Source organism: Gymnodraco acuticeps, unplaced genomic scaffold (genome assembly GCF_902827175.1).
Source record: "Gymnodraco acuticeps unplaced genomic scaffold, fGymAcu1.1, whole genome shotgun sequence".
NCBI lineage: Eukaryota > Metazoa > Chordata > Actinopteri > Perciformes > Bathydraconidae > Gymnodraco > Gymnodraco acuticeps.
In genome coordinates this window covers 513852-536860 of record NW_022990440.1, presented here as the reverse complement: position 1 = coordinate 536860, position 23009 = coordinate 513852, and the positions used below count along the sequence as shown (strand labels likewise).

General features: G+C 39.2%; 1 protein-coding gene across 1 annotated transcript; it reads left to right on the top strand.

Moving 5' to 3' along the window:
* The first annotated feature begins 528 nt into the window (after nucleotides 1–528).
* On the top strand, nucleotides 529–21764 carry gldc (glycine dehydrogenase (decarboxylating)). Its single transcript, XM_034225317.1, has 25 exons — nucleotides 529–938; nucleotides 1113–1191; nucleotides 3470–3605; nucleotides 3974–4138; nucleotides 4252–4329; nucleotides 4529–4676; nucleotides 5080–5276; nucleotides 5400–5496; nucleotides 5677–5782; nucleotides 6060–6199; nucleotides 6616–6696; nucleotides 6823–6920; nucleotides 7633–7717; nucleotides 7811–7852; nucleotides 8053–8195; nucleotides 12916–12991; nucleotides 16487–16612; nucleotides 17054–17203; nucleotides 17903–18015; nucleotides 18267–18408; nucleotides 19051–19162; nucleotides 19268–19363; nucleotides 19811–19983; nucleotides 20071–20151; nucleotides 20769–21764. The coding sequence occupies exons 1-25, from the start codon at nucleotides 651–653 to the stop codon at nucleotides 20907–20909; spliced, it is 3093 nt and encodes a 1030-aa protein (XP_034081208.1). The 5' UTR covers nucleotides 529–650; the 3' UTR covers nucleotides 20910–21764.
* The last annotated feature ends 1245 nt before the right edge of the window (nucleotides 21765–23009 follow it).

Here is a 23009-nt window from a genome sequence, read left to right as displayed (position 1 = left end):
CACACACACACACACACACACACACACACACACCGAGCCAAGCTTGAATGAAACACAGGGACCCAGACTTGCACTGTACTAAAGCATATTATTTTCATATCAATAATTTTCAAATTTATGATTTTTTTTTGTCATAGGTATTTTTCCTCCTGGGTTTCACTGGGTTAATCCAAGATGCTTTGTGAATTGTCAAATCTGAATTCAGAGCTGCTTACTTGCAGTCAATATGTATTTTTGGGTAGTTGTAAATAAGGAGCCCTCTGGAGGTCTCCTCTCATATACTTGCAGACTCTTGCCCTCACATATTATCACTGAGCACACCTTGACGAAGACTAAAGTCTGCGAAGGCTCAGCTTGGATTTTGAAATTGCAACTTTCTCCTGAAATATCTGTGGAGTCATACAACTTTCCCCTCTCTTGCTCAGTGGGCACGTGAGAAAGTTCAGCAGCTGTTTACCGGGGCTCGTCACTGCGTCACGCAGCGTCTGCGCTCTGATTGGTCCGCTCTTGTGTAACTGTGCAGTGGTATAAACTCTCCAGTTTGAACTGGGAGTTGGCAGTGTCTCCTGCAGGCTTTGCATCCGTCTCAGTAGGGGTAAAGAAAAGGCTCCACCAGTCTCTGCACACTTGTCTTGCGAAGTGATTTAAAGATGCAGAGCTGCGCCAAGTCCTGGGGGATCTTCTTAGCCAAGTCGGTGAATCCCAGCGCACCGTGCAGGCATCTGAGTGACAAGAGCCGCGTGGTTTGTAAACTTCGGTGCAGGGTCCCAAACAGCAGGGCATGCCTCCCGACAGCAGCCCGGGGTCTGAGGACCTCTGCGGCCGTCTCCTCCAGGCAGATCGAGAGACTCTTACCCAGGCATGATGACTTTGCAGAGAGGCATATTGGTCCAGGTGAGAGGGAGAAGAGAGAAATGCTGGATGCTCTGGGACTCGAGGTACGATTTGGGCTACACATTAATCCCGAAATCTTGCACAAAAACACGATTTCATTTTCATTAAAACAACATTCTAATGTTAAAGCATTTTCTTTGTGCATTGTATTGATATAATTCTGTTTTCATAGCCATGTTTTGCGCGTTTTTATTGATTATATCATGTTTTTCTCGCAGTCGATCACCCAGTTGATCGAAAACACAGTTCCATCTTCCATCCGTATCAAGCGGACTATGAAAATGGATGATCCAATCTGTAAGTTTACCTTCATTTGAATGTATGTAGTATATCTCTGTCATCATAACGACGAAAGGCTGCTGGTTAAACCTCGACGCATTTGTGCCAAACCCGATTTAAAATGCTTTATATCATCTAAATGCATGTAAAAACAGTGTGTCTACATCTGTTTTGCATGGGGAGGTTGTTCCACATAAAACGGGCAGTTTGGTGAAGCCAAGTGAGTGGCAGGAATGTAGGCTGCAGCTATTGTGTGCCGTGGAGCGCTCGTCCCTGTTAAGTCTTCCTTTGAACATATTTGGAGTTGTTTTTGCGAAACTCGGCGAGCTGCACCAATCTCCTGTTGGGAAGCCGATGCTCATAGGATGGCAACTGGAGTGTAAACTTTAGCCTTGACGCTCCGGTCCCAAGTCCAGTTCAATCTGGTTATAGCGTTCACATTACATCACAGCCGAGGGGGTTCCTAATAAGGTGACTTTTGCATAAGGATTCGCCTGGATGTGTTTTTTTTCCTTTCTTGTTCTCGTATGCAATAATGTGTTAGCCCTGGATACACAGTATTTTTTCCAGTAAACCGAGTTTCGTTATTTCCCCTTTTTAAGAACACAAGCTAGAAACTGAGAACGAGGCGGTTCTATCACAGGGGACTTTTGAAGATGTTCAGCAGTGATTTTTAATGAGAAGTAAATTAGCTCTAGTAGCATATCAAATTAGCTTCTGGTAGTTGAGAGCCTTTGTGGAAGCTGAATACATTATGAATGACTACGTGACTATTATGCATTTCCAAAAGGGGATAGATTCCTCCTTTGAGGGAGGCTTATGTTAATTTGCTGAACTGGCGCTGTCATTTTGTGTAGTTGTGCAAGAGAACATCATTTAGAGATTGTCTGTACGGATGAAATCAACCTCTCAGTATTTCTCACGATATCCCACATATATCACATTCAAAACAAACATTGATGTGCTATGCAATGAATGTTGTTCCATTTATATTGGTTTACATGAGACTACTACTAATATTATACCGAACTAAATGTATTTGCTTTATAATCACGGTTTATTTGAAACAAACACAATTTTAAGCAACTTTACATTATTAATTGTATAACACATTTTTTAGATAGATTTTTCAGTTGATCAATTGTACATATTCATTTTTCCGGCTATGTAAAATGTACATATTCTATCTAATGTAACCTTTTGTGTGATAGTCCACAACAAATAAATGCTGACATGACTCACTTGCAGGACTGCATCCATACACGTGCCGCATTGATTTGACAATAGAGATCATTTGTCAGCTTTACACCAAAAGCACACATTTAGAAACTGTTGTTGTGAAAGTACAGAAGTAAAAAATCCTCACCTACTCTCTATATCACCTCATACATAATACTTTCATAATACAACAAGCCGTACTGAAGGAACAAAGTGGAGGCAGAGCTGGTTTTCTGCTTGTTCAGCTTTGGAGGGCTTCAGTTTGCAAAGCCAGCGAGGGATTCTCTCCCCAACAATAGTCCTCCTGGATGTGCAGGCTTTTTTGCTGCCCTGTAGAACTCTGGGATCATGGGAAAACAGTCCTCTATACTGAAACTCACAAACACAAAATCCACACTCCCCCTGAACCTGTAGATAATGGTTTATCATTATTTTGGATTGCGCAATATCGTTAGGAAGAAGCTGTAAATATTGACTTATAATGGCTACAATCCCTCTCACCACCAGCAAAGACTCAAAGGTGTCTTTTTTTCCTCCTAAAACGGGAGTAGTTAGGGCTCTCGGTTCAGACGGCGGTATTGTCCATTCCTTGGAGTTGCTAAGCAGCCAGGAAGGCCAGAGGAATCTCAGGCTGGTTGTGCATTTGCCGAGCTTCCTCACAGCACCGGGGAATGAAGATAAATAACTGGTCACTGGGAAAGAAACCATGGGTGTACTCGATAAAAATGTCTTGAATGCACATTGTTATCTCTTCGTATGTTTTTATTGTTAGGTTTCTTTTCTGGTGATATGTTGAAACTATATATTTAGTTGGAGGTTGACATCTTTATGTCTAGAAATCTATAATATATTAGATAGAAAGAGGAATCACAAAGGAATGTTTGGTTTTGTTTAATATGATGGATTTGACGAAATGCGCCTGGGTCCCAAGTAATCCAATATTGGTATGTCCTTTTATGGCTATCTAATGAGCAGTAGGAAATACACTTTTTAAATTAAATTGACCTATGTTGCCCAATAAATCAGAGATGCAAAGCCAAATAGTGTATTCAAATGACAAATTGCATTTTTTTTACAGGTGAGAATGAGATTCTGGACACTCTACAGAAGATCGCTTCACAGAATAAAGTATGGAGGTCCTACATCGGCATGGGCTACTACAGCTGCTCCGTACCGCCGCCCATCCAGAGGAATCTCCTGGAGAATTCAGGCTGGTGAGTGAACATCTTCGACGCTCTCTTAGCAGAACACTATGGCTATTTGAAAGGGCAGGGAGCTTGTTTCCACTTAGTGACAACTATTAATGTTTATTCCTATGGTTTGCTTTCTCATTTAAAGCCTAATTTTAGTGCTGCAGAGTAATGTGCCGTAATAGGAAGCATGGTGAATCACATGATCTCTAATGATGTGATTCTTTTCTGCTTAACACAATTTTCTTTTGCACAAATCCAAATCAGCCATCCTTGCTCAAGGTTTTACCAAAATCTTCCCGTTTCGGGTGCTTGAATACCACCAACTTTCTGCATTTGTCTTCGTGCCCAGACTCACTTTGTTGTTTTTGTTGTGCCTCTCTTGTCCTCAGGGTGACTCAGTACACACCCTACCAACCGGAAGTTGCCCAAGGTCGCCTGGAGTCGCTCCTCAACTACCAGACCATGATCTGTGACATCACAGGCATGCCCGTTGCCAACGCATCCCTGTTGGACGAGGGAACGGCTGCAGCTGAGGCAATGCAGCTGTGCCACAGGTATAAACAAGCTGAACACCAACTCTTTGCCAAGAAGCTCAGCTAATGCATGCATTTTTTTATTCATAAACATGTATATATCTGACGAGTAAATTGTGTTTTAATATTAACAGACAGAACAAAAGAAGAACCTTCTACATTGACCCACGCTGCCATCCACAGACCATTGCAGTGGTGCAGACCAGAGCCAAGTACGTATTACATATGAACAAAATGTATGAGCTCTACATAAATAAATCAATTTGGGTAAACAGGAAACATGAATTTATTCTTGTATGAAAACAGAAAGGCTATTCCAGATAGCTTTCTCTTTTTAGGTGCCCCCTGTTCTACCACTATGTATATGCATATTTCTTAGCACCCCTCTAAGTTTTCACTTTCATCTTTCAGCTACATCGGGGTGAAAACCATCCTGAAGCTGCCCCATGAAATGGACTTCAGTGGGAAGGATATTAGTGGTGTGCTCTTCCAGTATCCAGACACTGATGGCAGGGTGGAAGACTTCACAGAACTAGTGGACAGGGCGCACAAGGGAGGAGTAAGATAGCTTTTGCCACAAACATTTTGTAAAACATTATGGATCTGATTTCAGGCTACTCAGTAAGTTGGTGATTATTTTTATTCCAAAAGGGAAGTACACACTCGAAGAAACCTTCTGTGTCGCTTCATTCTTAAGCTGTAACAAGGAAGTAATGCAATGCACGACATTGCACGTCCTAGATTCCATTTTGTCAGCAGCACTGCCTAAAGTTTTATCTGAAGACACTGTAGTGTTTTTTACACCAAAGAACTGACTTTCTGCAACTTTAATAGAAACGTGAGATGTGTTGATAAGAAAGATTTGGTGTGACCATTCCTTCACAAAAAGTGCTATTCTGTGTATATCTGAGTAGAAACTATATGAATTGACTCGGTAGTAACCTGGTCCTCTCCCTGTGCAGGCTCTGGCATGCTGTGCCACAGATCTGTTGGCCCTCTGCGTCCTGCGCCCCCCCGGGGAGTTTGGTGTTGATATCGCACTTGGAAGCTCCCAGAGGTTTGGAGTTCCTCTCTGCTACGGGGGCCCCCACGCTGCCTTCTTCGCTGTTAAAGACAGCCTGATCCGGATGATGCCCGGCAGAATGGTTGGAGTCACTAGGTGAGGAAAGACACTCTTCCATCAAAATACACATTTTATAGTGAGACGATTATTGTACCGACAATAAAACTTGAGGAGGAACCTTAATATCTTACTTTGGGAATAAACCTATTTAATTTATAGGGATGCGGCTGGTAAAGAGGTGTACCGGCTTGCTTTGCAGACCAGAGAGCAGCACATTCGCAGAGACAAAGCAACCAGCAACATCTGCACTGCACAGGTAGGACCACACTCACATTTGGACTTGCTCTTATTATTGAACATAAAGATAAAAAAAAGTGAGTAATAAGTGTTTTGGAACAGACATTATGGGAGACTGTGGGTTTTGTTTTATTTGAAACTTTGTGCTTTTTTCTTTGAAATAACATTTTCATCCCTGTCGTTTAACCTGTGACTTTAGGCTCTGCTGGCCAACATGGCTGCGATGTTCGCAGTGTATCACGGTCCTCAGGGACTCAAACACATTGCTGAGAGGACACACAACGCTGCTCTGATCCTAGCTGAAGGTACAGTATATATTTTTTGTTATTCAAATCAAGCTTTTATTGATGAAGCACCAGGATAATTTCATACCGAAAGTATAGTGCCATCCTTGTAACTGCAAGTTATTAATTTGTGGCGAGATGCATCATTTTCACAGATCAGACACTTAGTGGATATATTATACAATGATAGACCAATAATAAGGAACATATAAATAATAGATAAACACATATTTATCCTGGTATTTATGCATCCAAAAAATGCACATGTGTAACTGTTTACCCTCATTCTTTGTTTCAGGTCTGAAGAGAGCGGGACACCGGCTGCACAGCGAAATATTCTTCGACACTCTAAAGATTACCTGCAGTGTTGCAGCCAAAGACATCTTTGAGAGAGCTGCGCAGAGGGAGATAAACCTGAGAGTCTTCACTGATGGAGTGGTGAGAACAACCTTGAAACCGCGTGCACTTTTTTTACTGGGTGGAATTTTTCTTGGATAGTATTTATAAGCAATGTTTTGCAATAGCTGTAGCACCGAAGTGCAGCACCACACATTAATACAACTACATGAAACCTCCCCCAAAAAGTGATGATACAACCAAAAGAGAAAAAACCAACAACAACATCCATACCTGCAACAAGCTCATACACAAAAAGAAAAAAACAGCTGGCAAATTGAAAACCAGGAACCTCTTTAACAACATCGAAAACATTTAGTTTTTGTGAAAAGTTGGTAAAACTCAATGTTTATAATCCACTTTCCCACAATTACCTAATGTATTTAAAATATATCATAAGACTTTAGGCAGTGGTTGATTAAATGTAAGCATGCTGTTAAAATGTTTCTCTTTAACAGGTGGGGGTCTCTCTGGATGAGACGGTGACTGAGAAGGACTTGGACGACTTGCTCTGGGTCTTTGGCTGTGAATCTTCAGCTGTATGTTATCCACTTATTTATATCTTTAATAGTTTTGATTACAGTTCAATGAGTTCTTGCTTGAGGTTGAATAGGGATTGCTGTTTATAGCTTTAACATTTAAAACCACCTGCTTCAATCTTTCAGGAGCTGATTGCTGAGAAGATGGGTGAGCGGGTGAAGGGGATCTTGGGAAGTCCTTTCAAGAGAACGAGCAAGTATCTGACGCACCAGGTCTTTAACAGGTTGGTATTCTCGGTTAAATTGAAACCCCATAGCACATAATATAATACTATGTCAATGCTAACAAACTGCATGCATGTCTTTATGACCTGCTGTGCTCATAATCATAATTTCCATTTGATTGTCTGCTTCGAACACAGCTGCACTCTACACCAAATCACCACATTAGATAACAGACAGAAATATAGAGCTCTTTTCATACTTATCGCATGAATGACAACCTCCTGTACTTGTTGCATACTAAAACAAGTATATGATGTTATAGTAAAAACATTTACATTTTCAAACAAAAGTCATGTAATAAGCCCCTACTGTCTGTAATAAACATGCAGCCGGTCTAAGTATTTATGCCAAATCCTTCAAGATAATTGAATATTTGAAGAAAACACGTGTGTTTTAAGCAAGTTGAATCTGTAGTAGAAATGGGTTTTTAGCAATACAAGCTTTCGTGGCAACAAGGGCATCTCTCTGGGCTTCTTAAAGTGGGCATACTATCTTTATTAGTGCAATACATGCAGACTGGTAACAGTTTCTAATGTGTTAATTCTTAAACATAATGACTGTAACATCCTTGAATAAAGCTAGTCAAACTTCCTATTAATGCACTTTCCTTGCAGGTTATTTCTGTCAATTTTGCAATTATTAAGTGACATACCAACTGTTGGAAGTAAAATGTTCTCAGTTAATTATCCTTCTGGTTAATCTTGTCCACAGTTATCACTCCGAGACCAACATTGTGAGATACATGAAGCGTCTGGAGAACAAGGACATCTCCCTGGTGCACAGTATGATCCCACTGGTTAGTACTGCCTGATGTCAGACAAAATATTCCGTTTTACATACATGTATATTATAAAGTGATGTGGTGTTTAATGTTGTTTTTATTCTTCAGGGGTCCTGCACCATGAAGCTCAACAGCTCTTCAGAGCTCATGGTGAGTTATAGAAGTCACATAATGTCACGTAGATATCTTAAAAACTAAAATGAGGTAGTTTGTCAGGAAACTCTGCTCCCATGGGCACCCTATTTGGTGTTTCCCAAAGTCATTTCTCATGGCCTTCCTCCTTCAGGCTTATCATAAAGTTGTTTTAGGAAGGGCGTGCCCCCCGCTCACTGCTGTCCTCTCTTCTTTAGCCCATCACCTGGAGGGAGTTTGCCAACCTCCACCCCTTCGTGCCTCTGGATCAGGCTGAAGGCTATCAGAAGCTCTTCAAACAGCTGGAGAGGGACCTCTGTGAGGTGACAGGATACGACAACATCTCCTTCCAGCCAAACAGGTATGTATGACCAAACATTTGCAGCACAACTATGCAAATACAAGTATCAACAACACCAACTCATCAAGCATTAGTCACTGATGTCTATTAGTGTCTCTGCTTGTAGCTTACAAAAGTGAACGGGCAGTTCTCAAGAAACCTTTAAGCTACATTAAAGGGGGACTTTCGGAAACAGTTCTAAATTGGTTTGAATCCTACTTAAAGGACAGAAACAACTTTGTTTCTATAGGTAAATACACATCGGAGTTGACAAATATGACATGTGGGGTACCTCAAGGCTCCATCTTGGGGCCTCTTCTCTTTAACATCTACATGCTACCACTGGCTCAGATAATGAAGAACAACAAAATAAGTTACCATAGCTATGCGGATGACACACAAATGTACGTAACAATTTCACCAGAAGACTATGCTCCAATTCAAACACTGAGTAAGTACATTGAACAAATCAATGACTGGATGTGTCAGAACTTTCTCCAATTAAACAAAGATAAAACTGAGGTAATGGTTTTTGGAGCCAAGGCAGAACATATAAAAGTTAGCGCTGAGCTTCAGTCTGCAATGTTCAAAACAACAGATAAAGCCAGAAATCTAGGTGTAGTCATGGACTCTGACCTGAGTTTCAACAGTCACATTAAAACAGTTACTAAATCAGCCTACTATCACCTAAAGAATATATCTAGGATTAAAAGACTAATGTCACAGCAGGATTTGGAAAAACTTGTCCATGCTTTTATCTTCAGTAGACTCGACTACTGTAATGGTGTCTTCACAGGTCTCACTAAAAAATCTATTAGGAAGCTGCAGCTGATTCAGAACGGCTGTTCGAGTCCTCACTAACACTAAGAAAGTGGATCACATCACTCCTGTTCTGAAGTCTTTACACTGGCTTCCTGTGTGTCAAAGAATAGATTTCAAAAATACTGCTGCTGGTTTATAAAGCTTTGAATGCAGGGTTCGTACGGGTGCTTGAAATCCTTGAAAATGCTTGACATTTGACGTGGTGTTTTCAAGGTTGGGAAAGTGCTTGAATTTTGGGAATGGTGCTTGAAATTTAGAAAGTGCTTGAAAATGTAAATGCTTTACTTTTACAATAAATTGCTGTCTGACTGAATAGTTCGCTTTTTAGATTAAAAGAAAAGAATTGCTTCGCTTCTACATAAAACAGTTCTGCTGCGGCCTTCCCGCGCTATGCGAGCGACCTGCAAGTGTTTGTGTTACGTGTGACCTGGGCATTCTGATGAGAGTGATAGATGACTGACTGTGTGCCAGGAGGTTGCAGTTTCAACGAGCGTTGGCTAGCAGAAGACAAATACAAGCCATGGCTAAGACGAGGGTCAAGCCCACGAGTAGCCTCCTGCAAAGTTTGCAAAAATAACGATGCGAGAGTCTGCGCTGACGAGCCACATGAAAGGTACGCCGTCGTAGAGCATTTTAGATTAGGCTAACGTTGCATGTTACGTTTGTTTAAGCTAACGTTAGCTAGCTGAATAGCGAACTCGATTGAGGGATAATAATAATTGCAGGGGACAATCATTTCAGAGGAGCGTACCTATGTTATGTGCGTTACAGTCGCCATCCTGTGGTGTTCAGAGGATGAAGCACTCACGGCATTTCGTGTTATAGTCACGAAATATAATCTATTGATTCGACACAGAGCGATTTTGAAAGCAATGTATTTCTACTGGTAGTATGTTTCGTGCCTAAACCAAATGTGACTTGATCTATCGAAATCAGTCACATTGACGCGAAGACACATTTTCGTTTGTATTACTGGTCTGGGGGAAGCTGGCGAGTGTGTTTGTGTATTTTTGCGTTTGTGTTACGGGGAAACACTCACAAGAAACACCGGCTGTTGTTATGCTTGCTGTGATGTTACATTAGTCAGTTCTCTGCTTGTAATTATGCCGAAGCTTCAAAGTTGTATTTATCATCTGAATTTGCCGAAACAAGTTTAATATTCTGAAAGCCAAGACTTTGTTTATTTGAAAACAGATGAAAACAAACTGTCTTTTATATAAAATTGAAGTATTATACAAGTAAAACTACATTTTGCTTTAATCCCATGTAATTGTAGAATGAACACAGTCTTCCTTTGAAGATGTATAAGTCAGGTGTCTTGAATAGTCAAAATTACCTACAAATCATTGTACACATTTGTAAATATTAGTTACCTTTGTGAGTCTATTTTTATGCAGCTCTGCGTGATTTTGTGGCTACAATTCAGACTAATACACTACCAGAGGTGGAATAAGTACTCAGATATTGTACTTGAGTAAAAGTATAAGTACTCAGATATTGTACTTGAGTAAAAGTACAAGTACTCAGATCTTGTAGTGAAATTATAAGTACTCAGATCTTGTACTTAGTAAAAGTAGAAGTACCAGAGTGTAGGAATACTCTGTTTCAGTAAAAGTCCTGCATTCAAAATGTTCCTCAAGTGAAAGTAGAAAAGTATTCTCATCAAAATATAGTGAAAGTAGCGACAGTAAAAGTAGTCGTTGTGCAGATTGGTCCATTTCAGAATAATATATATGATATGTTTTATAATGATTGATCATGAAAGTGTTCTCAAAGCTGGTGAAGGTGCAGCTAGTTTGAATGACTTTGTATACTGCAGGGTAGCTTGTGGATTTACTCCAGGTGGAACTAAAGTCTCATTCAACACTTGATTATATTTCACATCATTCATCCACATCTGTGAAGTAACTAAAGGTATTAAATACATGTAGTGGAGCAAAAGTACACCATTTACCTCTGACTTATGTTTACTGCCAACCTAAAAGTACCTCAAAAATAGTAATCAATAATGTATTGAAAAGTTATTTGGCTGATTGTTTTATATTGGCTCAGATATATATGTAGCCTACAGATCACTAATTTTGAAATATTAAACTTAGTTTTCTTTTCTTTAATTTGTCATCCTCAAGTAGAATGCTATCACGAAACACACATTTGGTTGTTTATAGCATAAAGAACATCTGATTTAATGTGAGGTAGGGAAATAATCAATTGAGTATGTGTATATAAATATGTAATTTACAACAGCTGTAAGATGCTTGAAAAGCTGGAAAATGCACCTTGAAAATGCTTGAAAAGTGCTTGAATTTGACTTTGGAAAAGGTGTAAGAACCCTGTGAATGGTTTAGGCCCAAAATACATTTCTGACCCCCTGCTAAATGATGAACCATCCAGATCTCTCAGGTCTTCAGGGACTGGTCAGCTTTCTGTCCCCAGAGTCAGAACTAAACATGGTAAAGCAGCGTTCAGTTATTATGCTCCAAATATCTGGAACAAACTCCCAGAAACCTGCAGGTCCGCTGCAACTCTGACTACTTTTAAATCCAGGCTGAAGACTTTTCTTTTTGTCGCTGCTTTTAATTGAACTATTCATATCTTAGACTGCACTGTAACTTTTATCCATGTATTTTTTCTTTTACTGTTTATTTTATTAGCTTTTATTTTTAATGACTGATTTTAAATGCCATTTTCTTAATGTCTTTCGTTTTTTGTAAAGCACTTTGAATTGCCTCGTGTTGAAAGGTGCTATATAAATAAACTTGCCTTGCCTTACATAATTTAAAGGGATGGTTCAGATATTTTGACTTTAATAGTCAAGTACCTAATAAAACCTCACTTCCGTGTATGATCTACAGTAGATGTTGGTTGGATGGAAAGGGGCAGCAGTAAAATGTATTATTGCCACTTAATAAATCAGTATCGGTTTAATTGTTGGCTCGATAAAGAATGTTTTCACTGATCGACCTTTCCTTTGGACAGCCCTTTCCTACGGGGAACTGACGCTGTTATAATCCATGTACTCTCTTTTAAGCCACCAGACTCCATTGGCAAAACACATGTTTACAACAGATGACACAGTATTTGTTGTTTGTTTTTATTGTGGGACTTTGGTGTATAAACACTTGGTTAAGAATCATGAAAGTCACGCAAAAGTTGGTTGCCTTGGTGAGAGCATACATTGATTATACCAGCCTTAGTTCCCCGTAGGTTTAGGGTTCTCTTAAGGTGGCTAAAATAAGTACTTTGCTTTGCTACCGTGCCCATACTCTTGTCTGGTTCTTTTAATGGGGGCTGTGCTGTGCGTCATCTACTTAAGATAATACACCTACCATGGACCTTAGTGAACCACACTTATCCCTTTAACACATTTAAGGCATTTCCTGTTAAAAGTGTACATTTTACCCTTTCATAAAAATATAACCCCTGAAGTGATGAGAATTACTCTATCAGACTGTATTTTGAAGTATAACAAGTCTTGGGACTTATAACTTATAGTATTTGTACTATGGGTTATAGTATTTGAATGCATAATTTACACAATAGTCGCAATTTTTTCAAATATTTCTGCATCCATTGCTTGACAAAGAGTGATATAACATTCACCGAAAGTCTCCCTGAGGGCAGGAAAGTGAAAATGAGATCTTATTGGAATTGAGAAACCTTGAGTTATCCTCTGTGTCTAAGACTTGGGAGCTGTTTTCAGACTTTAGTCAGTAGTAGTCAAATGCTATCAGCTCTTTATCAGCAGAAGAGGGTTTATGAACAACACATCATGCTACATTGGCCTGCAGAATTATCAAACAGCTTTACATCCCATCGGTTTCTCCCCTTTTGGTAATGTCTGTAGACTGCTCTTTGAACTGTGCGTGTATGTGAAGGTGTGTAGTACATAACCATGTTGTGTTTCCTTGTCTTCCAGTGGCGCTCAGGGTGAATATGCTGGCTTGGCTGCCATAAAAGCCTACCTGAACTCAAAGGGGGAGCGTTCAAGAAGTGTAAGTGTGCTGCCTGAGTGGACTGCACTCATACTATAAAACCGTCAGAATAAATAAGTGTTGTGTGTAGGTTAATTAGGATATATTAGCACTGGAGGCTTTTATATAATTCTGCTACCTTATAACAAAGCTGATTGATTTAATTAAGCTTCAATGTCCAGATGATCTGCACTACAAGGAATTGATATACATTACAAGCAAAGCCATATTCAGCATCCCACAGCAATTTACAAAACATCTATCTACCTAGAAATGAATCAGAAATCCAGAATTATAAATTGTTTATTAGTCGGACAGCGGGGAAATGTACATTGTTACAGCAAAACAAAGGCTTGCAATAATACAGAATATGCTAACATATTAATATATTGAAGAAAATGACACATTAGTTATACTAGTTAAAAATAAAGACAAATAAGTAGTTAGGTATATGCTTGCAAATTTAGGTAAATACTCTAATTTTCCGTTTTGTCAAAGCTTGAGCAAACTAAAGTAAGCAGCCGGTTATCTTAGTTTATCATTAAGATTAAACAAATTATTAATAAATAGTTAATTAGGCAGATAAACTGTAAAGATGCTGGTAGGCAGTTTGTGTTACCTTTGACCGGGTGATTAGACTTTATGCTAAGATAAGCTAACCCTCTGCTGGCTGTAGCTTCAATGTTAATGCAAATAAACGAGTGATATCAGTCTGATCATTAAACTCGAAGGGACAGGAACATTCTATTAAAGGTGGGGTAGGTAATTCACTTCAGAAACACTTTTTGTTATATTCCATGGAATGCTCTTACACCCCGATAGCAATGAATACATTAAATGCTTTGACAATAAATACATAAAAAAATGTCATCTGTGGAAGCCTTAGTACTGTAAAAAGCACGACCAATCATTTTAGCCGGCCCGGCTAAAATAACTGTATGGCCTACCTGCCTGTCAGCCTTCCATCTGTGCACAAATTATCTCGTGCCCTCATTGGTCATGTGCGCGTTCGTGTGTGTTGGAGGAGGGGCTCTGTAAGGAAGTCTGAAGGAAGGGGCAGATTTTTTTCAGCTGTGTACTTTCAAATTCTAGCGCACTCGAGCTGGTTTCTCCATTCTTACCTACCCTACCTTTAAGCCTCAATTTGCATGCAAACTTTTTATTCCAAATAACATTAAAAAGCAGAAGATTTAAGTACTTCTAAAGCAATTAGGTCATTGCTATTCTTACATGAATGATCCTTCATTATGACCGTAGTTAGAGCGCTGATATCTCAGATTGATTTATCACCAATGGTTCCTTTGATCATGCTGACTGAGGTTAATAAAGAGCAAAAGTACATGAGCCACAGGTTGTAAGCCCTATCAAAGTCCCTGACAGTGGTATTGTTCCCATGTTACGACATTTCCCTTTGACACCACAGATTAACATGTTTAAAGTATTCAGAAATTCCTCCAGTATCCTGACTTTCTGATTGGCAGGATCTGGAGGACAAGGAGAGATACAGTAAGACACACTCCTCAGATTAAAGACTGGCTGACTGAAGTATATTTTCTTCACTGTAAATTGGCCTTTGTTTTTGAACTGCTCCCTCGTGAGTACATCTTAGATAGTGGCCTGATCCCTTGTCAAGGTCCAAAGTAACAACCGTTTGAGCAAACAAAGGGGCAGAAAACGCTGTGATCCCACTATAGGCTAGTTGCTCTCAAGATGCCATATTTGGAGGTTTTAAGACTTTGGGAACTGCGACACACTGGTGTGACATGCTCGGCCTTGTGTTCCCAGTCACTCATTTGTCAATGTTATCAAACCCAAAGGTCTAAGTGCCCCAGTTTCCAGAAGTGTCGCCATAATAAGGGATACAAATCAATTACTGACCTGACCTTTAATAGAATGTTCCTGTTTACACATAAGTGTCAGTGGTGGGTGTTGGCTAATTCAAGCATTGCAACATTTCCCACACAGCCTTAACCATGAATAGTCCTGCTCTTTTTGTACAAAGAAATGATCATTTAAGGCGAGACACGGCAGGCAAAAACATCGTTTTTCAAGTACTGGTCAATTTTGAGATTTTGTGCTATTTTGATTCTATAACATGTTTTCTTTCAGGCTTTTGGAAGGAAAACGTACAAAATACACATTTAAGTGTTTATGTTACTATAGTTTGTCTATTTGCGTCTGTAGATTTCTCCTAAATTCACCAAAAGTTAGCATTCTAACGTAACATAAAGTTCCGCGACCGCTGTGTGCACCATGTCAACAGAGATATCGCTGGAAAGCTGTGTCTCTCCTGCACAATCTCATCGGATCCAAATATGGTAATTTTCTTTGTATCAGCAACCAATCGTGAAAGCACAAAGGGGTCTTAAACCAAGAAACGAAATCTCATTGGCTGGTGTCAATTTCTGAGAACGTGATTCGTTCAGATGCGTCACGTGGTCTGCTAAAACACTTCCTGGTTAGCTTTCCGCTATAAATTGAAATTTCAAAATGGCAAAAGAACGGCGAAGAAAACGTTCACAGAGAAGACGACAACAATTGTCACTTGCACGAAGCAAGGTTATACAAAACACAAATGACCTGAACATGAAATACCTTCACGGAGTGCGTCGAGGCGCAAGCTGTCATCCAAAGAACAGGAGGGTTTAGCTAGCGCCTCACTGCAATCTTTAAAGGTTGTTTTCTCAAAATGAGTTTTTTCTCCTACTCTGAGTTCGAAATGTCAACTTCAGTAGCACGTACATACACCAAACCTTCCAGTTATATTCCTATCAATATTATGAAGGCTTTTACAGAAGGGTTTGTTCATATATCATTCATAGCCTGAATTATACAACATTGTATACCTAAAAACATGGCGAAAATGGATATTTTAGGGCTGTTGACAGTATTTTCTGATTTATGGAGTGATAAAAAGAGATATCCAATATCCCTTCTGTAAAAGCCTTAGATACTAATATGACTACAAAATGAAACAAGAATTTTGAACCTGGCTTTATCCAAAGTTCAGATTTAGGTTCCTGAAATGTGTTAAAATATGTGCATATTTAATGAGATAATGGTAATTTGCATATTTAAACATGCTATTTCAGAAAACTTGTAATACAAAAAACAATTGCTTTATTGTAAGTAATTAACTGGAGAAATGTCTAGCTGATACCTTTTTAAGTTACAAAAATTACCCTATTCACCTGGGGTGTCTCGCCTTAATATTCATTTTACAGTATTACAACAATAATACAACAACATATGTATTTATTTCCTGTAAATACTTTGGCTTAATATGAGTCACGCTTAATGAGATACATTATAATACTATTCCTCTCTTGTAGTCTTAATATAAGAATGATGTTACCTGCTGTTAGTTGATATTGAGGAGTCATCCTGCAATCATAGCCTGAATATCACTTATCAAAAATCTATTTTTACATACACTGATAAAAGCATACTTTGCATTCAGGCTGCAAATGTGTCCCAACTTTATGTCTTGTTAAATTACTTTTTTTCCACGTCCAGGTGTGTCTGATCCCCAAGTCCGCCCACGGCACCAACCCAGCGAGCGCTCAGATGGCTGGCATGAAGGTCCAGGTGGTGGAGGTGGACAGAGACGGAAACATCGACATGGCACACCTCACAGCTCTGGTGAGAGCCGACTGTTTGCATTGGTGACATCTCATCAAAACATGTTGAGGCTTTTAATTACAGAAAGGCTAAGACAAGTTTGCGAGGCACCGTTTGTAAATGTCTATGACAGAAAATAAAAGTAATGTTTATGAGTCGCCCAACTTTGCATTAATAGTGTAGTGCTACATTTCTGAAATACCTTCTTTTTTTTTTTCTAACTCAATATGGGTCAACTGTCACACTAACTAGTCAGGATACGTTTTTACATTTTAAATGATCAAGTTATGGTTTTGCAATCCTGCATTGGAGTGCTCACTCACTCTGTGGATAACAAAAATAGTTTATACATCACCATGGCTGTTTGAATTCAAGCAAAAATAAGAAACCACCAGGAGATATTGATACGGGTCAACAATATAATATAAGTACCAACGATGTTTCCCCTGTCCTCTCTTCCAGGTGGATAAACACAAGGCGAATCTGGCCGCCATGATGATCACCTACCCTTCCACCTTTGGTGTGTTTGAGGAGAAGATCCGCGACGTATGTGATCTTATTCACAATAACGGAGGCCAGGTGTACCTGGATGGTGCCAACATGAACGCCCAGGTGAGAAAGGAAATATGAAAATATATTTTTGTTTGTTCTTTGGAGTCTACATTTCGTAGAGTGAAAACTAAAGGCTAATAGAATGAAGGTTAATAGGTATCTGTTATCATGCTGTAAATAGATAACCTTTGGACTCTATAATATGCAGATTATGATTTTCAAGCTAATATCACCTCAACCAATCACTGACAGACATGCAGACCTGCCCCCTACAAATTGTATAATGCACACTTACTTACTCTTACTGATCTTTTTTTTCAGATCAAATGAGGATAAATCTAAGATAGCAAGATAACTTTTTTATTTGACCTTCTTTGTGCTTAGTGAATTATGATCAAAATAATCAAAAATAAATGTCGGGTCAGATACAAAAAGTTAAACGTATGCCCTAAATTAGCTTAAATAGTTATTATATTATTATTTGTTGTCAACTAATGTTTCCATAAGAGATTGGATTTAAGATGCATACTATAGTATCAGTCAATAAAGTTGAGTTAAGACCTTTTTTTACATATCCACCATCCGCATTATCTGTCTAAATGTCTACTTACAATTAGCCAAAGGTTGGTAGTAAAAGTAGCATTTGTGTTGTTCTTCTATTCAGTAATTTGACTTGAAAGTGGAAACTGTAACCATTATGGAAGAATTTCTTGGCCATATTGCACACAGTTAATTTTCCTTCCACGCTCTGTTTCCCAGGTGGGCCTGTGTCGTCCTGGAGACTATGGCTCTGACGTGTCTCATCTTAACCTCCACAAGACCTTCTGCATCCCTCATGGTGGAGGAGGACCTGGCATGGGGCCAATTGGAGTGTGAGTCTGAATTTAAGATTATAATCCAGATTTACTGGGTCAAGTGGAAAATAATACATTAATTTGCGTGTATAATAATATTCTTACATTTATTCTACGGTGCTAAATGTACTGTCTACCAGTTCAGTGTTTGTGCCCAATCCTGCATGTTTTATTCTGTGAAAGCAATGAGAGGCTTTGATCACCATCAACCAGAATCACATTTTATTTGTCACAGTCTGTTCTAATTAAATGCATCTCCTCTCTATCAGGAAGTCCCACCTCGCCCCCTTCCTCCCGAGCCACCCGGTGGTTCCCATGTACTCAACGAACAACGAGAGCTCGCTGGGCACCATTAGCGCCGCGCCCTGGGGCTCCAGCGCCATCCTGCCCATCTCCTGGGCCTACATCAAGGTCAGCTCATGAAACCAGAGATGCCAGCTTGACAAAACAACTCAAAATGTTTCACAAAGTTTGATCACAGAAAGCAAGAAGGACACGAGACATGAAGTATACAAAAAATGAAGCTAAAGAACACTGACAGAGGGGGGCGGAGAAATATTTGGATGCAAGAACCAATTGGAAAGCTGGAGATGTTTTCCTCGAGGCGACAGGCTTAGCAGCATCATGTGACCTCGTTTGGCAAAAGCTTAAACCAAACGCACAGTTATTTATATGTGAATAGTTTAAAGGTCACCTATTATGCAAAATCCACTTTTTCATGTCTTTTACACATAAACATGTGTCTCCTCTTTGTAAAGAGATTCTGAAAGTTTCAGGAACAAAGACCTCTCTTTTTGTCCTGATCCATTTATATAAAAACCTGTCTGAAAATGAGCTGACCAGATTTTGGCCACTTTATGATGTCATAATGATTGTTTTGGCTGTGTAACCATTAGCCAATCACCAACCAAGGTAACCCCCCCCCCCCCCCCACCTTATCACCTGAATCTCCTCATAGAGCACCATTGTGTTCTTTTTAACCCAATATTATAGTTTTAAATAAAACTCTTCATGTGAACAAACACTAACAGCACTCCTGCGTTCTGTGTTTAGATGATGGGATCCAAAGGACTGGTTCATGCTTCAGAGGTGGCCATCCTCAACGCCAACTACATGGCCAAGAGGCTGGAAGAACACTATAAGATCCTCTTCAGAGGCAGCAAAGGTACTACTGGGAGAAGCATGTTCACCGAATCACTGCAAATCAATTTTCAAAGAAAAACAAATCTTATGTCACTTTTTAAAATGTTCCTTCTTGGGTTTTGAACAGGTTTTGTAGCCCATGAGTTCATTCTAGATGTGAGGCCATTCAAGAAGACGGCCAACATTGAAGCTGTTGATGTGGCCAAGAGGCTGCAAGATTATGGTAGGCTGAATTATATACAGTCCTCAATTAAAATGTAATTATGTAGAAGCACTTTTTGTTTTGCCTTTGAATAAACAGGATCATACACTTTCTTTGATTTATTAAAACCAAGAGAAGTTGATTCTTTATTGGGATCCCCATTAGCACTAGCATGAGCATTGGCTATTCTTCCTGGGGTCCTCACACACACACTGTCAAACATACATAAAACAAAACAGCTCATCATTTCATAGCAATTTACCATGCTATATGAAATGAAAACTAAAATGGTCATCAAATTTTAGCCATCATAAGGCCGAACCAAAAAATAATTGTCCATAAACATACATAGCCAGAGGCACAGTTAAATGATACTTTATAATACTGAGATGCATGTTTAGCAACCTGTGGAATTGTACGTGAGATTTTTTATGAATTAATGTAGTTTTATTTCGTTCTGGTGTTCAGGTTTCCATGCGCCCACCATGTCCTGGCCGGTGGCTGGGACCCTGATGATCGAGCCCACGGAGTCAGAGGACAAGGCTGAGATGGACCGGTACTGTGACGCGCTGCTCGGTATCCGACAGGAGATCGCAGACATCGAGGAGGGAAGGATGGACTCCCGCATCAACCCGCTCAAGGTACACTGTGGTAGCCTTCATTTGTCTCTTTAGTTTGAGGTGAAAGAGTCCTTCCATCAGCTGACAGAAAGACCTCTGTGTTTGCAGATGGCCCCTCACTCTCTGGCCTGCATCTCATCCTCCAACTGGGACAGACCCTACACCAGGGAGCACGCTGCCTTCCCCTTGGTGAGTGCACTCATTCCTGCAGCTTCATTACACACTCAACTTTCTTAAGTGCTGATGATAATTTGTTGACTGTGTCGACCTCTAGTGGTCAGGATTGTATATAACAATAGCTTTAAAACCTAGAGGAAAATGTTTTAGTTTTTTTGTAGCAACGGGAAACGCTTCAATTAACTGTTTCATCTATGGGTTGTTTTATTCTGTTAACAGCCTCCAAAAGCTGCAGCATTTTAATCTAGTGTACAAATATTTGATTGAAACTAGTTTAAGTAATTGAATTATTTTCCATCTTAAAGGTTTATTCAGGTGTTGTTCCGAACTTTTTAATTTGTTCTTTAAACAAACATTAAACCACCCATATGTATTCATTAGATAATATGGGTAAAGAGAAACCTTTGTCGGCACAGATTAAGACATTTCTTTTTTATTTCACAGCCCACCTTCACAACCATTTAGTTGGATTGATTTACTTTTTAATTTTTTAATTTCAATTGAATTAATGTATCTATTTTTAAATGACTTGAAGTGAATCACTTAGTTTTAGTAGTATCGGCATCCATTATTAAGCCCCAATAAATTACAATTGTTCTCACAATAAACCTTCCCTTCTCCCTTTTCAGCCCTTCATTAGGCCAGAGACCAAATTCTGGCCGAGCATCTCCAGGATTGACGAAATCTACGGCGACCAGCACCTCGTATGCACCTGCCCCCCCATGGAGGCCTACGAGTCCCCGTACGAAGAGAAGAGAGCCTCTTCATAGACGCTCCCAACGTCCGACTGGAGCTCTCACACCTCACAGACTTTAACACTGGAAGGTATAACGGCTCAAAACAATAGGCTGTATATTAATATAGTATGTTCCAGGAAATCAGGCAAAAACCAATCAAAACTGTCAGGCTCTCAATGGGACAAAAAACTGGATGGTGCTGCTCTTGCTTGCTTCAAAGTTTGTACATTTGAATATTTCAGTATTTTCCTGGTCCTCTCTTTACATTACTGCCCTATAAATTGAGGTTAATTAACTAAAGCAGAGTAAAAAGTGTCCGCTCTATATCCCTTGTGGATTTCACAATGAAAAAGCATACCGCTTATCACAAATAAGTGTTAAAGTCTGTGAGGTAGACGTTGGGATCTGGCTTCTTTTCTGATCTCAACCCTTTTACAGGGGTCACAGGGTTCCCCCCTACTCGAACTCTTCCAATGGACCAAAGGTGCAACTTACGCTTTTCCGAGTCGCAAAATATGTGCACCCTTGGACACCAAGCCGCTCTGTAACACACTTCTGAATTACTGTATTGTAAGTTAAGTAGGCTACAGATAATTTCTAGACTCCTATATATTCTAGACTATATATAAGAAATGCCCTTGGTGCCTCAATTCTGTTTTGTAAAATAGCTGCCTTGACTTTCCCTTTTTTCAAATACTATGGTTAAACATAGGAGGTAGTTTATTGTAGTCTTTTGTTAATATGCATCTGTTGTATGAAAATGTTTTATTGTGATATTTGTTGACCAAGTAGATGGATAGTGGTCATTTTTAATTGAATATTTTCTAATCTAAAATGTTTTGTCTGTAGAAAAAAAAGGTGTAATAAACATTTTTGTCTTTAACTGTTTACATGTTTTGTTTGAAGACTGGTAGGATTAAATACGGCAACGAAGAAATCTGATTTATATTCTCGCTTTAGTCAACACTGCCACCCAGTGGTGATTTGTGGAACACTCCTGATAAACTGCATCTCAAAAGGTTGAAAGTTCCTACAAATCAAACCACTTCCCCTACTCACCTGTGTTTATTAGGGCTTTTTTTTAATCCCAAATATAGTTATGTTCAAACTTTATTAAACATATGTTTATCAACTTTTTATGAATCATTGTAGGTAATACCATAATATGAAAATCATAGTATATTGTGAAAAATATTAGTCATAGTAAATTAGTTCGTTCATTTATATAGTAGATTTCCGACAAAGGAAATTCAAAGTGGATTATATATGCATTAACACATGAAAAACTAAATAAATTGAACAAAAAATGTAATTTAAAGATATAAATTGGTTAAAGAATAATATGCATTGTAAATACTGCTGAAAAGGTATGTAGGTGAAATTATAAAAAAAAAGTTAAATGTCATCTTGAAAAGCAGCATTAAAGGCAAAGGTTTTAAGCTTCGATTTAAAAGCAAGTTTGTTCCTGGTCTGCGGAGAAAGTATGTTGAAAATAACAGAAGGTAATCATACAGTCAGTTCAATGCATTTTAAAAAGTGTTGATAGTATGTCGAAAAAAGTTAAGTTAAGTCATGGTACATTTTTGAGAAAATCTCATAGTATGTCAAAAAAAGTGAATTGATACATTCTTATCAACTGCCTCTACGCATTAGCACAACTTTGTCTAAGAACAACTCTTAAGCAACCCAACTGAACAAAATATAACTGGCCAAGTGGTTTGTCCTGGGGGGTATACTACGAAGCAGGATTTTTCGCTTAGCCGGCTAAATTCAGGGGAAACTCCGGCTTTCCGGTCCTACGAAGCTGGTTCTCTTTTTAGCAGGCTAGATCTCCATGGTAACTTATGCTTAGCGGCTAACCTGGTCGGGACCAGGTTATCTGGCCGTGTAACACTCACTGTGTCACATACTGTATGCAGAAGTATTATTTTAAGCAACACATTAAGTTGACGAAACACTCGAGACAAATGTAATTAAAGTCTGATCGTGTTTTAGACGGGGCAGTGATATCATAAACCTGTTAATGTACGCATTCAAACACTTTTTCTTTTGCCAGCTGTATTCACCTTGCAGGTGCAGACTATGTGGCTTTTATCCTGGATAAAGTGTTTAAGTCATGGATGTTTAAAGTTT